The 12948-nt window shown below is 38.8% G+C and overlaps 1 protein-coding gene across 1 annotated transcript in view; it reads left to right on the plus strand.

Moving 5' to 3' along the window:
• Window positions 1–12948, plus strand: part of cracr2aa (calcium release activated channel regulator 2Aa) — a 23428-nt gene continuing 10480 nt past the window's right edge. Inside the window, exons 1-9 of the mRNA XM_061721376.1 lie at window positions 1–112; window positions 2547–2960; window positions 4669–4780; window positions 4855–5044; window positions 8479–8625; window positions 9028–9118; window positions 9244–9339; window positions 11287–11474; window positions 12876–12947. Coding sequence (XP_061577360.1) covers window positions 2733–2960; window positions 4669–4780; window positions 4855–5044; window positions 8479–8625; window positions 9028–9118; window positions 9244–9339; window positions 11287–11474; window positions 12876–12947 — 1124 coding nt within the window. The 5' untranslated portion in view covers window positions 1–112; window positions 2547–2732. The remainder of the gene's footprint in view (window positions 113–2546; window positions 2961–4668; window positions 4781–4854; window positions 5045–8478; window positions 8626–9027; window positions 9119–9243; window positions 9340–11286; window positions 11475–12875; window position 12948) is intronic.

Raw genomic sequence — 12948 nt, forward strand, 5'->3', positions numbered from 1 at the left:
AACCAAACCACCGCTGCACCGACAACCACCTGCAAGACGACGGGGCTGTCACAGAGACACTCAATGACTTCTTCCAACTTTAGTTACAACTTATTTATCCACTCATTCACCGGTACGTACTGTTACTTGTAGCTTTACTGAGCGCGCTCCCTGATTAAAAGCAGGCGTGCACTTTGTTGTTGTTGTAGTCAGACAAGTGCTACAACTTCTTGTCGCTGTCTGAAAGATGTCACAAGGAAGTAGGCTACTTATAGCAAACGCTGTCTTCCGAGGAAATTAATATGTAGACAAAAAAAGAACGTAAAGTTATGTTTTAAAAGTTTCTAAATGGCAGCGAGAGGAAGCGTGGCTTTATTATAAACCTACACGTGTTTTCAAACTGAAACATGTGCGACTGCTGTGAAAGGTTGTTTTGGTGATAACAATCACATTCGTCCTGTTTTTTTTTTCTTATGTAAGCGTTTGTTGTTATTGTTTTTAAATTTAAACACTTTAAATGTCAGTTAAATGATACTTGTGACTGAATGTGTGTTCTGAAGTGGTTCAGGAACTTCATGCCGCTGCAGGTGTCAAATGTCAAATGTGATCACATTCATAAGAATGGCTTTTCAAGAAGAGCGTGTTTTTTTGGCTTTTCCTGATTATCTTAAGTCAGATGGAGGTTATATCACATGTAGTGATATAAAAGCCTTGTAAGTTTTGACAGTATGTGCAGATTTAAGTTGATCCAAACAAAATATGGTCTTAACCCCCCCACCCCCCTAATAATAGTGATTAAAAAATAGAATTAGTTTTGCTATGAGATTGAGAATTAAGATCGGTTTGATTTATTTCAGTTTGGATCAATGTTTAGTAAGTCTAGTTATGCTTAGACAGAGTGGCACATGCTTCATCTGTACCTCCTTCAGATCTAGCTTCACCTCCCATCTAAAATGTGACATTGTGTGCTAATTTCTGTTTCTTTTTTTAATCTTTTTATGAACATGACCTCATTTTGTTCATTGGGCTTGGACTGTCTTTTGCAGAAACCTGTTTTGGTTAGAACAATTGAGCAAAATGTGTCTCGTTGTGGTCTTGACCACAATGTTGCTAAGTGCTGTAGTTCTAACAGGAGTTGCATGTCAGGCTCCAAAAACAGATTAGATATATATGCAAAGTACTGAGCTCCAGCAATTGAAGATGCATCCAAAATGACAAACTGTACAATTAAAGATTTTAAACAAACAGTTTAAACCAGTGCCAACTTTACACAGAGGTTTGCACACTTGAATTTTAAATTATGTGTCAGCTTCAGTCACTAGATGTAATTTCAGAGCATATGAAGTAGGATGTTTGTGTGGAAGAGAGGCCCCAGGTCAAAACTATCCATGCTTTCCGTCCTCTGCCCCACATTTTGCAGCACACTTAATGAATTCTAACAAAAAATAACATTTAGCTCTCTACCGCAACTGGTCATTAAGGCAGTTTGATACTGTGTGTTCAATGGTAACTGGGACCTTGCAACCAAAATAAATGCTACATTTCCTTTAGCACCTTTTACAGAGCAAGTAATGACCATTTTTTAAATAGAAAAACCCAGTCTTCTTTTTCTTTTTCGAACCTTTTTGCTTTTTAACATGCGTAAATAAAAAAAGGAGGTGGCTCCAAATGCTAACCACACATGTCCAAGGTTCATAAAATACACAGCAAGTTCTGGATGACAAAAGCACAACATTAATTGGTTCTCTCATTTCCTCTCTCATGCTCAAGTCTTGTGTCTTCCTCACTCTCAGTTGTTGTGAGGCTGATGTTTGCAAAATGTGGGACAACAAAGCTGAAACCTTCAAGCATTAACTTATAAGAAATATAATTCTATTTCATTTTGAGCTATTTTAGACATTGAAATTCAAAAAGACAGTCAATAGTCACCTTTTTCTTTTTTTTTTTCCATATCGGTCTTGTTTTTGACCACCATATTTATATTTGCGTGGGACATATCTGATGCTCTTGCTCACATATTGACCAAACAATGTCATGGTGCACAAGTGGGATGCAGTCTTCCAAACCAGTGCATGCAGATCTGCAGTCTGCAATGAAGCCACAACCTAGAGAGATGTGTCAATCAATATAGCCAAGAAGACAAGACCATCCTTTTCATACGACAACTTGGACTTCTCTCTTCAGTTTTGGGTTTACTTGTCAAATGAAATTAATCTCAGCTGGAGCCTTTACCCCTAAAGGGAAAGAGAAGAGCAGCAATTGGTTCAAGTGTCCATCATATACGGAAAAAGATCTCAGTTCATTTAGTTGACATCTAGCATGTTTTTTTTCTTCTTTTTAATCAAATAAAATGAATTGATAATATGCATTGTAACCTCGTTTGTAGATCATTATCTGTTTTACTAAAGAAAATAGGGTTTATTTTGAAAGTAGGTTTAAACAATTCTCCTTTTTAATAATTCTAGTTAACATTAAGTGTTTTGATGCAGTATATGCAAAATTGTACAGTGACCTGTATTCAATGGACAAGCAGCTGTAAATAAAGGCTCTCCATCTGTATCTCATAGGTCTGATCTACTAATTAAAGAGGTGGTTGCTAAGAGATGACACTCAGTGACATTGGTGAAAGCCTCGGATGCAAAGCAGCCTGAAACTCGACTTCTCTGAGCGCCCTTTCCCCCAGCCTTCAGTCTATACCTAGCTCATGTGAAGGACGCAGGAAACGCTCTCACAACAAGACAGTCACAGATACCATGTCAGGTATGACTGCTCCATGCGCCAACATCAATACCACAGGCACCACCGTGGTCCAGACTGCATGGCAGAGGCGAGATAACAGCCAGGAAATGCAGACATGGGAGAATCACGGGAGCAGTGCAAATGGAGATGTGGGACAAAACACCTTCCTGGAAAAAACCCCTGAGTTCTTCCAGATGTGTGACATCGAGAACAAAGGCCACATCACCCGACGAGACATGCAGGTGAGAAGTTGTAAAATGATTACCTCAGTAGACCTACCTAGTTCAGATGTTTTTGAAAAAAAAATGCTCTATTAACTACATCACTTCAATGCAACATCAATAATGTAATGTAAGAGTAACTTGCATTTATATGCATGTTTCACTGAAAAATAAAAAAAAAAGGATCAGTAATACCAACTTTGGAAAAACTCCTGTTTTTGTAACTTTTTAATGACTGTGTATGGGACATGATCCTTACATTGATACGGCTTTGTAGAGATGAATACTTGTCATGCAAGGATGCTCTGACATGAGCACCTTTTATCCAAAGCGACATAAAAGAGACACTGAAACACAGAGCCATGTGAAAGCTTTGTCATGCAACCCCTCCATTCCCCTTCATTCTCATTATTGTGCAGATTCACTTTCTCCTCACACATTAATCTAATCCTTTGATGACACACTCAAAGGCCCTTGCTCCGAGAACATAAATACATACAGACTAAGCTTTGATCTGGTGTTCATGATAATGGTTTCTAAAGTAGGTAGCAATTAGATGGGAACTAATTATGTATATGACCTTCTCTACTGACGTGTTCAAACTGAGGTTAAATACATTATTTCATATTTGATCCATGATCCACTGATTGTGATAACATAATTCAAAAGAAAAGTACAATTTAAGTCTGATTTGTCTATTTTCGCAAGTTCATTTCACACCATGATTACAAACAGGATCAAAACAGTTGCTTGATGGTTGCATAACGACTGGACGGTTCCTGCTTCGATGTGTGGAGTTGCATGTTCCCCCATGCTTGTGTGGGTTTTCTCCAAGTACTCCAGCTTCCTCCCACAGTCCAAAAAACACATGTTAGGTTAATTGGTAAATCCTAATCGTCAATAGGAGTGAGTGTGGTTGTTTGTGGCCCTACGATGGGCTGGCAACTTGTCCAGGGTGTACCCCAGCCTTTCAGCAAGGGAAAGCTGGCGTAGACTCCACCAGATCACCCTGACCCTTAACAGGAATAAGCAGATACAGATGGACCACAAATAGGATAGTTTTACAGTTCCTCTGTTTGCTGACTGATGGGATATGTCCATGCTAGATAGTACACTTTACAAGAACAGCTGATAGTCTTGTGGAAATGCTATCCTTTTCTTGTCCCACCCTTCAATTGTAAAAGTGCCTTCAGTCAACATTTGCAGCAGTGTAAACACTGTAAGAAAACCAAGCAGCTTACAAAGGTGTGGCTGTGTTGACTGTCCTTAACAGTTTCAGTAATGGTCAGGTTTACGTCAATCCATTTGCTCCATCTTTTGGTAAAAAAATAAAAATAATTTGCTACCCTTACTCAAGTAGTATATGGGGTTTAAAAGTTCCTGGAAGCTTAATTAAAGTACTGTAAGATCCAGGGGAGATGGTCACTGGTCAGTAATTGAAGAGAGTAGCTGAAAACATCTGACTCTGTAGACATCCATCCATCCAGTATGTTAATATTTCATTGTTTTGTCACACACTTACTTACTAATGACAATGCCTGTTAGCTTATGAGTTTAAACAGTACATATTTAGCAATCATTCTAATTTTGACCAATGATGTTCAACAGTGTGATAGAATGAAGCAATCCCATGATTACTGCTGCACAATACTGTCTCATGTAGGAAGTGGTAAGATAGCATGCTGTCCGTTATTTCCAAAGCAGCTGTGTTTTGTGTCTCATTAAACAGAGACTGAATGGTGAGCTGCCTCTTAGTGAAGAGGAGCTGGACAACGTGTTTGATACCCTTGACTCTGACGGCAATGGATACCTCACTCTTGAAGAGTTCTCCTCTGGCTTTAGTATGTTGACAGTCAGTTTCAACTTTAAACAATCATGAGTTTTGACTGTGCTCCTAAGCTCTTGATTTTTGTAGGTGCTTTCTTATCTGGCCGGAGGATTTCTGTTGGAGAAAGCAGTGGGGAGAAAAACCCCAGTAAGGACCTGCTGGAAGTCCTGTACCAAACGCATTGGGAAGAGAGTACGGCAAGAGGAGATGAGGATGAGGAGGAGAAACATTTCTGCATGCTCATGGACGGTCTTGACGCCAAAAGTGTCTTTGAGGAGTGAGTACTGTCCATTTGTGTGCTTTTTATTCTAGGTAATATTGTAATGTGTATTTCATATCTTTCTACACCTTGGTGGTGCTGTCTTTAAATCAACACTGTACTTGTATTAACTTTGCCTGGGATTGTAGTCAGCTGTGTAAACAAAACTAGAGCTGAAAGTTTCCAGTGACGAGTTAACCGGCTGCCTTTCCAGGCAGTCTGTGCTCTGGACGAAATTCAACTTTTTTTTTTTTTTTTAAATAGGACTGCATTTATAATATGGAAATAGACTGAGTTGTAAAAAAAAAAAAAAAAAAATCCCATACCTGAGTAGTTTTGATGGTCCACCTGTAGTTTTGATAATTCGCAGTGGCATCTTTTTAATGAGCCATTGCAATATCTATCCTTTCTGTCCAGAGCTGCATTGTATTGTACTGATGTGAGAACTGAATGGCTGCTGAAACCCTTAAAGGGGGCCTATTATGGCATCTAATACCTATTTTAAACAGGCCTTGAATGTCTTGAAAACAAGCTTTTGATTTTTTTTGCTAAATAAATTAGAAATTCAGCCTCTGAGCCATGTCTTTATCATCCCATTCTCTAACCTCATTATCTATGTGGGATTCTGAGTAGGCGGGGAGGCTATGATAATGAGGCTCTGTGCTGATTGGCTGCCTGAATGACGCGATACACCGCTACGAAAAAATGGCGGAAGCTCCGGCCGGCGGAGTTAGTTGTGGGCGTGGTTTCACGCATTGGAGGCCAAACAATGTAAATCGCGTTTTCGTTACGTAACGAAAGGGAGAAGAATGTGAACGGCTCGTAGAAGCCACATCACACTGGATGGCTCATTCGGGCGGCTGTACTGACACTGCAGCATTTGTTTGCTTTCCTCCTTCTCTGAGTTGGCAGGCTGAGGGGAGACCACCGTTTTTCATAATAGGTCCCCTTAAAGGAGCATGAGGCAAGAATAAGAAATGAGACTCATTAGTGCCACGACGACCGTCGGGGTTCCTGCAGCCAACAGCGAAGCCGGCACGTAATCTCATGTGATTTTCAAATCAAGCTCTAAATATGACTTACAATGTTATCTTACCTGCTCAGTAGGAAATGAGCCATGTCAGCATCTGTTTTCAGTCCCAATTCAAGTTGAAGCTGCCTCCATGACTCAAACGCTTATCCAATGTTTACTTGTGCGCCGACGAGAACGCGCATGCAGCGTCATTTGACGTCACATCCGCAGGACAGCGCGGGAAATTCCGGTCCGGAATTGCAGCACATGTTGCAGCACACAGCCTGTTCAAGGCAACGGAGAGATACACTAGAGGGCTCATTCTTTTTGGTTTGGAACGCTTCATCTGACATTATTACTAGAAAACTTAAAATGTATACAGATTTTTTTCATAAATCCTGCCTCAAGCTCCTTTAAATCACATGGGGAAATGGTGCCTCACACTCCTTGAAGTACTCCTACAGTTTGAGCACATTGCACAGCGTCTTCTTGGAATAAGTCCACCCCATTATTGAAGAATAAAAAATCTAATCATGGAAAAACTTGGCCTTTCAGTACATTTTACTACTTATCAGGCTTAATAATTGACGGAAGCTTTATTTTGGGACACATGACATTATTGAAACAAGTCCAGATCCTATCACTATCCTCCTAAACTTGCATAGTAGGTACTAAGTATGATGGTTGCATCACTTTGTCCATGTTTCCTACTTTTATGGACCCATAACTGCAAGAGGATGAATCTGGATTCATCAGACCACATGACCCTTTCCACTTGCAACCTTTACCTTCTTTAGCAAACAGTTTTTCCTCAGTTGCCGTCACTGATGACTGATTTTTCTTACAACTACAAAGCTGTTTAATCTCAGTGACGTCTGTTTTGCATTGTGCGTATTTAAGAGACAAGTTTATTTGTACAGCACATTTCATGTACATGACAATTCAACCTGCTTCACATAGAAAAGATTAAAAAAAATAATAGAGTATAAAAAGCAGAGTTAAACACAGACTTGCATAAATTAAATAGAAGAAAACAGATGGATGCAAGAAATTACTGAAATGCAGCACTGAATAAAATGGTTTTGAACCTTGACTTAAAGCAACTGAGACATCAAAATTAGACATTAATAGTGAACAGCAGTAAGTTGTGCTGGTGTTTTTCTTTGATTACATTTCATAAAGCATTTAAGTTAATTTAAGTTAAGTTAATTTTTAAAATCAAGATCTTTTACTTCGTTTGTGGGACCATATTTCTTCCTCAAAGACAATGCTTCTCCAGAACAATCATTTGACCCAGTCTGAAAGAGAGCTACATCTTTTTCATGACAGCAGTATGTGGTCATGAAAAAGATCAGAATTTAGACTAGAAATGCTGACAAGCTTCAGAGTTCTATGTATTGTTACTGTTAACATACTGTGTATTTGTTTTTCCCTGTGTATTTATTGTCTTGATTGACTTTAGTTTACGCCTGCCCTTGCTTTCTTAGCCTAAAAAATGATTCACCTTTTACAAGAGTCAATAAAAGTAGAGTAGATGAGGAGACGGATGCCATCTTCAAACATTCGATTTTATTTCCTTGAACCTGGTTTGAGCTGAAGAAGGAAGGCTGACATTTTAGATCACATCAATTTGTGCAGCACAAGTTCTTATTGATTTTGGAGAGACTTTAAGGATTTAAGGTTTTTTGTGACTAGATGAAGCTATAACTCAGATGTGCATGATTCATTGCGTCGGCCACGTTATTTCATCTAATTTAATTTCATTTAATTTTGAAGCATTACTGATTTTGTTCCACTTTTCTTTATTTGAAATCACAAATCACACACATATTTAGATCTTTTATGATAATTTTTTTTAACTTTTTACTGGATTAAACTATATAAGAAATAAATACAATAAATAAATGAAACTAAAACTATCCCATAATTTTCCAGATAGTAACTGTAACATTTAGATTGTTGTCTCTCACTCTCATTCCTATATATCTAAAATCCAGTACTCCATGTTTTCGGCCAAAGCTGAAGTCATGGCTGTGTGTTCAACCTTATATAAGACAGCCGCTCTTTTAAAGTTGTGATTAGTTTTGGATCGAGATATTTTTCAGTGTCTGTCCACTTCTTCTTTTTGTCTCATATGCATTACTTAACAATGGTCTTGTGTTGTTGTTGTAAGAACTTCCTTGCCTATGACACATTTACCTCTGTGTGTGTTTCCGTCACTCGCTTATTTGGTAAACCACCGTTCACGTGTTAATTTGACCAGAAAAACTCAGAGACATCTGACTCTGATCGGGTGGATGTTGTCGACCAGACTGAAAATCACTTGGGTACAGATTCTTCTAAATAGGAGTGATTAGGGTGTTTTTTTTGTGTTTTTTTTTGTTGTTGTCAAACAAACATTGCACGTGTTTACACGCCTTTCCCGATATTCTCCCATCAGTCCTGTGGAAGTACGGAGTCTGTGGACCCAGTTGCGGCGGGATGAACCTCACCTTTTATCCAATTTTGAAGACTTCCTTGCCAGAGTAACATCGCAGATCACGAAAGCCAACCAGGAGAAGAAGGAGATGGAAAGTGCTCTCCAAAGGTGTGCAAGTTTATTTGAATGTTTAATATAAACTTAGACATCATCGGGGCACTCACAGCACATACTGAAGAGATCAACTGATACAAACAAGCCTAAGATAAATAAATAATATATTCTGTGTTCTTTGTTCACTAACTATATATCTTTTTTTACAGCTCAGCTGTAATCTCATTATTTCAAACCTCTTAAGTACACCTGTTTGCTGAGATATGTGCATCTTATCCTAAACATGACATCCTTGAGCAGGAATCTTAAGAACAGGCCTCGATAGATAGGGGTGTACGATCTCAACGATTATGGTTCTCAAAGCGGTGTGAATTATTTCAAGAAACTCTCTTTTATTTTTTACATTTCATCATCTTAAATAATGATTTTACTTGCATCTGAATGTAATCCATACAGGAAAGCAGCAACGCATGATCATGACATCCAGCGCCTGTATGAAGAAATGGAGCAGCAAATAAAAAATGAAAAGGACAGGATTGAACTACAGGTACGGACCAGCTGCAGACGTTCTCCCTGCTAACAAAAAGCTTTAGGTACTCCAAAATCCATTTTATTTCCATCCATTCACCCTTGTGCTTTGTCTCATTGTAATCTTTTGAAACTGCTCTCAAGGACTCTGAGCGCTTTCTGTCTCGCAGCCAAGACCTGGAGCTGCAGCTGTCCAGAAAGGAAAAGGAGCTAGAGCAACTTTTCCAAAGGCAGAAAAAGGTGAGTGTGCACATACACTGTAGTATTTGCAGTTGAAGACATTGTAAATGCATACTTATCAGTAGTCCCATAAAGTGATTCCGCTTTCACAGCAGCAAAAAGGATGAGACACATTACAGTTTTTCACAATTGCTTAAACACATTTCCTGATAGACTACCTCACTTTCTCAAAACTCTAAACACAAATTACAAAACTCACACACAAAATGCAAAATCCTACATTTCTCTTGCAAAAGCACACTCTACCCTCAAAACAGTGTTAACTCTTCACTAAATGGTATTTCCTTCTCAAATGCCAAACACATACATCATTTGAGTAGACATTTCTAAGCACCCACTGAACACTGATGTGCAGAATGGAAGACACTATAGTATGAATGGAAAACACTATATGAATGCCTCAGTAGAATCCTGCATTTGTATGTTCAGTGTTACACCTTCAGCTGTTGGATGTAATATATCACCATATAGTATTCTTATGTATAGGCTACTCAAATAGAAAACAACACACAATTCTTTACTGTAACAACAAATAATATTTTTACAGTACAGTATTTGGACTCAAATACTGTACTGTAAAAATGTGACATCACAGCAAGCTGTGGATGAAAACTTGACAGAAAATAGAAACAGAACAAAAGTATTAGGCTGCATCCTGCCTTTCATCCCTGGCTGGCCACAGGACCTCATCCACGTCGCAGGCGATGTTCTCCCTGGCCAAGCAGCGGGGGAAGAATCTCCTACAACGCCGCATGTAGCCTGGACAGGCCTCAGCAGTGACATCACCACATGCGTCCTCCATGGCCTGCAGCAGTGGGATCCGTGTCTGAGGATTTCTCTCGTATACCTTCCATCTCCAGGCAGAGAAAAACTCCTCAATTGGGTTGAGGAAGGGAGAGTATGGAGGGAGATATAGGACATCAACTTTTGGATGGACCCTGAACCACTCACGGACCAGAGCAGCCCGGTGGAAACTGACATTGTCCCAGATAACAACCAACCTGACCACCTCTGTGTCCTCCATCTGGTCTGGCTGGACAATGATGTTGTAGAGCTGGTCCAGGAATGCTAGAAGAAGTGCAGGGTTGTAGGGGCCAAGGGTGGCATGGTGATGGAGGACGCCGTGGTGATTGATGGCAGCACACATTGTTATGTTCCCTCCACGCTGGCCAGGGGCCTTTGTGATGGCACGCTGGCCAATGATATTCCTCCCTCGGCGCCTTCTTTTTACAAGGTTGAACCCCGCTTCATCAATGAATATGAATTCAATGGCAAATTGCTGATTGCATATTGCACAACAGCCTTTGGAGTTTAGAAATGTGATTGACTGTGTGTTCTGTGTGAACAGCAAGAGAGGGAATTCAGGAAGAGTGTGCAGGGTATTGGGAATTGTGTGTAGTGTTGTGAGAAATGTGTGGTATGGAATGGGAATTTGAGTCTAGAGCAGTAAATGTGCTTGAAGTTCAGAAGGATTGGTTCAGCCACCTGAAACATGAGTTTCAGGTTGTGCACATTGTGTCTGACGTTCCAATAAATGTGTTTAAACAATTGTGAAAAACTGTAAACAGGATACAACCACAGAGCCTCTTATTGATCAAACACGACCCAAATATATATTTTGTGTATGTGTGTGTGTAATATTTTTAATATATATTATATATTATTATATATATAATATATATTATTTTGCCAGGGCTGATCAGGGGAAAAACTTTATTGTTTCCAGTAAAATGATTCCTATAAATTTAAACCATATGTTGCTGTGCTACAAACGGATTTGAGCAAAGTACTTCTCTATACAGATACATCTCCTGTTTTTAAGATTGTAGCTGAATAAATCCAACAATATGTCCAGTTCAAGCTATTTCTACCAGTCACCTCTGATTGTTGTTTTTTTTGTTTCTTTGTATTTTTTCTCTCCCCCTTCAACCAACCTTCTATTTGCAGTTGGAGTGTCAGTGTCAGGAACTTCACAGCGAGCAACACGACACCAGAGTGGAGAACGTAAAGCTGAAACAGACGAATCTTGAGTTGGAACAAGAGCTGGAGCTCATCAGCCAGGAGCTGAACTTGGCTCAGGAGCAGCTGAGTTTATTACACAAGCAGTCCACACGACTTCACGAGGAGAAAGAGATGTGAGTGATGTTTGGGCTCAGTTAGCCAGCTCTCTTTCAACTCCAACTTGGAAAGTTGGAGTCTTTTTATATTATTTCTTGCTGATTGATTCAATTCAACAATATGTTTTAAATCCTAAAGGCACATTAGATGTTGTAGTAACTTTTACTGTCTGAATTTTACAGGCTGGGAAACACACAGCTGGGTTTTGATGTAGTCACAAAGTATAAACAGTCTCAATATTCACAAATGCACAGGACGATTGCACAATCAAAGCGATTGAGATTAATAACCAAACAACTTCCCATAACAAGGGGATTAAGTAGCCAAACATGTTAAATTAGATGTTTCACTTATCGCTCCACTGCCATTGCTGGAAGCCATGTTGAATTGACGGAAATTTACATGCATATAGCGAGTTTGAATGGCTTAATGTGATTGGCTTAAAAGTAAATGATTGGTTGCAGATCATTTACGTGTTTAAAAAAAGACATTTGTGGGTTGAGGCAAGTCAGGGGAGTCTCAAAAAAGACATAAATGCAGCAAAGTCTGCAGACCACAAGCCGTTTGTAAATCGGATTACATTTGTGTATGCGTCAGAAATACATTTGTAAATCGCCTTGTGCATTTGTGAATATTTAGACTGTTTTAACTCCATAACAAAGCATGTAATGCTAAATGTTTCAACTGATGTTTCCTTGGAAATGGTGCACATCATGTCCATTTCACTTATGTGCTTTGAATTGAAAAAATAATTTCTGTGTTGTTACAGCTGGTGGTTATGTAGCCTATGTTATATATCACTACAAAAAAACAGTTACATAATTATTTAATATAAAACAAGAAGATAGGGAGATATGGTTTGTTGTGGTTAGTCTTTAATTCCTAGGAGTTTGTTTTATGATCTACTTTGACAATCTGAGTGCAGATCTGTTTGATTATAGTATTTAATCGCCCCTGACTGCAGAATTACATGGATCCCAGAATATTTATTTATTTATTTATTTGTTGGTTTTTTATTTTGAAATTTCCACCAACCTCCTGTTTGTCAGATTTTTCTTAAAAAATATGATAACTGACTGTTATCATAATTGTTAGAAATGAAAAGCTGAAGGCTACTTTTCAGACTTAGTTATTAGTCTGTATTATTGGATTATAAATCTGCATTTCTGTTGTCACTAAGGTGAAAAACTATTACATTTGTTTACACATGAGTATGCCAACATGCTTAAATTAATGTGATTGTTGTTGTACACAATACATTTATGTATCTAAAGCTCTTTGAGCAGATTATCTCTACATTGCTCTGACAGTATTGTTTTTCCTTCTGGGTCATTTGTCAATTTTATTTATTTTTCTTAATGACTACACAACAATACTCAAGGTCATTGTAGTGATTGATGGAATATTGTTGGATGCAGGGAAATATACAGAGTTACTGAAACACTCACGAGAGAGAGAGCAGGCCTTCTGAAGCAGCTGGACCTACTGAGG

Source organism: Cololabis saira, chromosome 5 (assembly GCF_033807715.1).
Source record: "Cololabis saira isolate AMF1-May2022 chromosome 5, fColSai1.1, whole genome shotgun sequence".
NCBI lineage: Eukaryota > Metazoa > Chordata > Actinopteri > Beloniformes > Belonidae > Cololabis > Cololabis saira.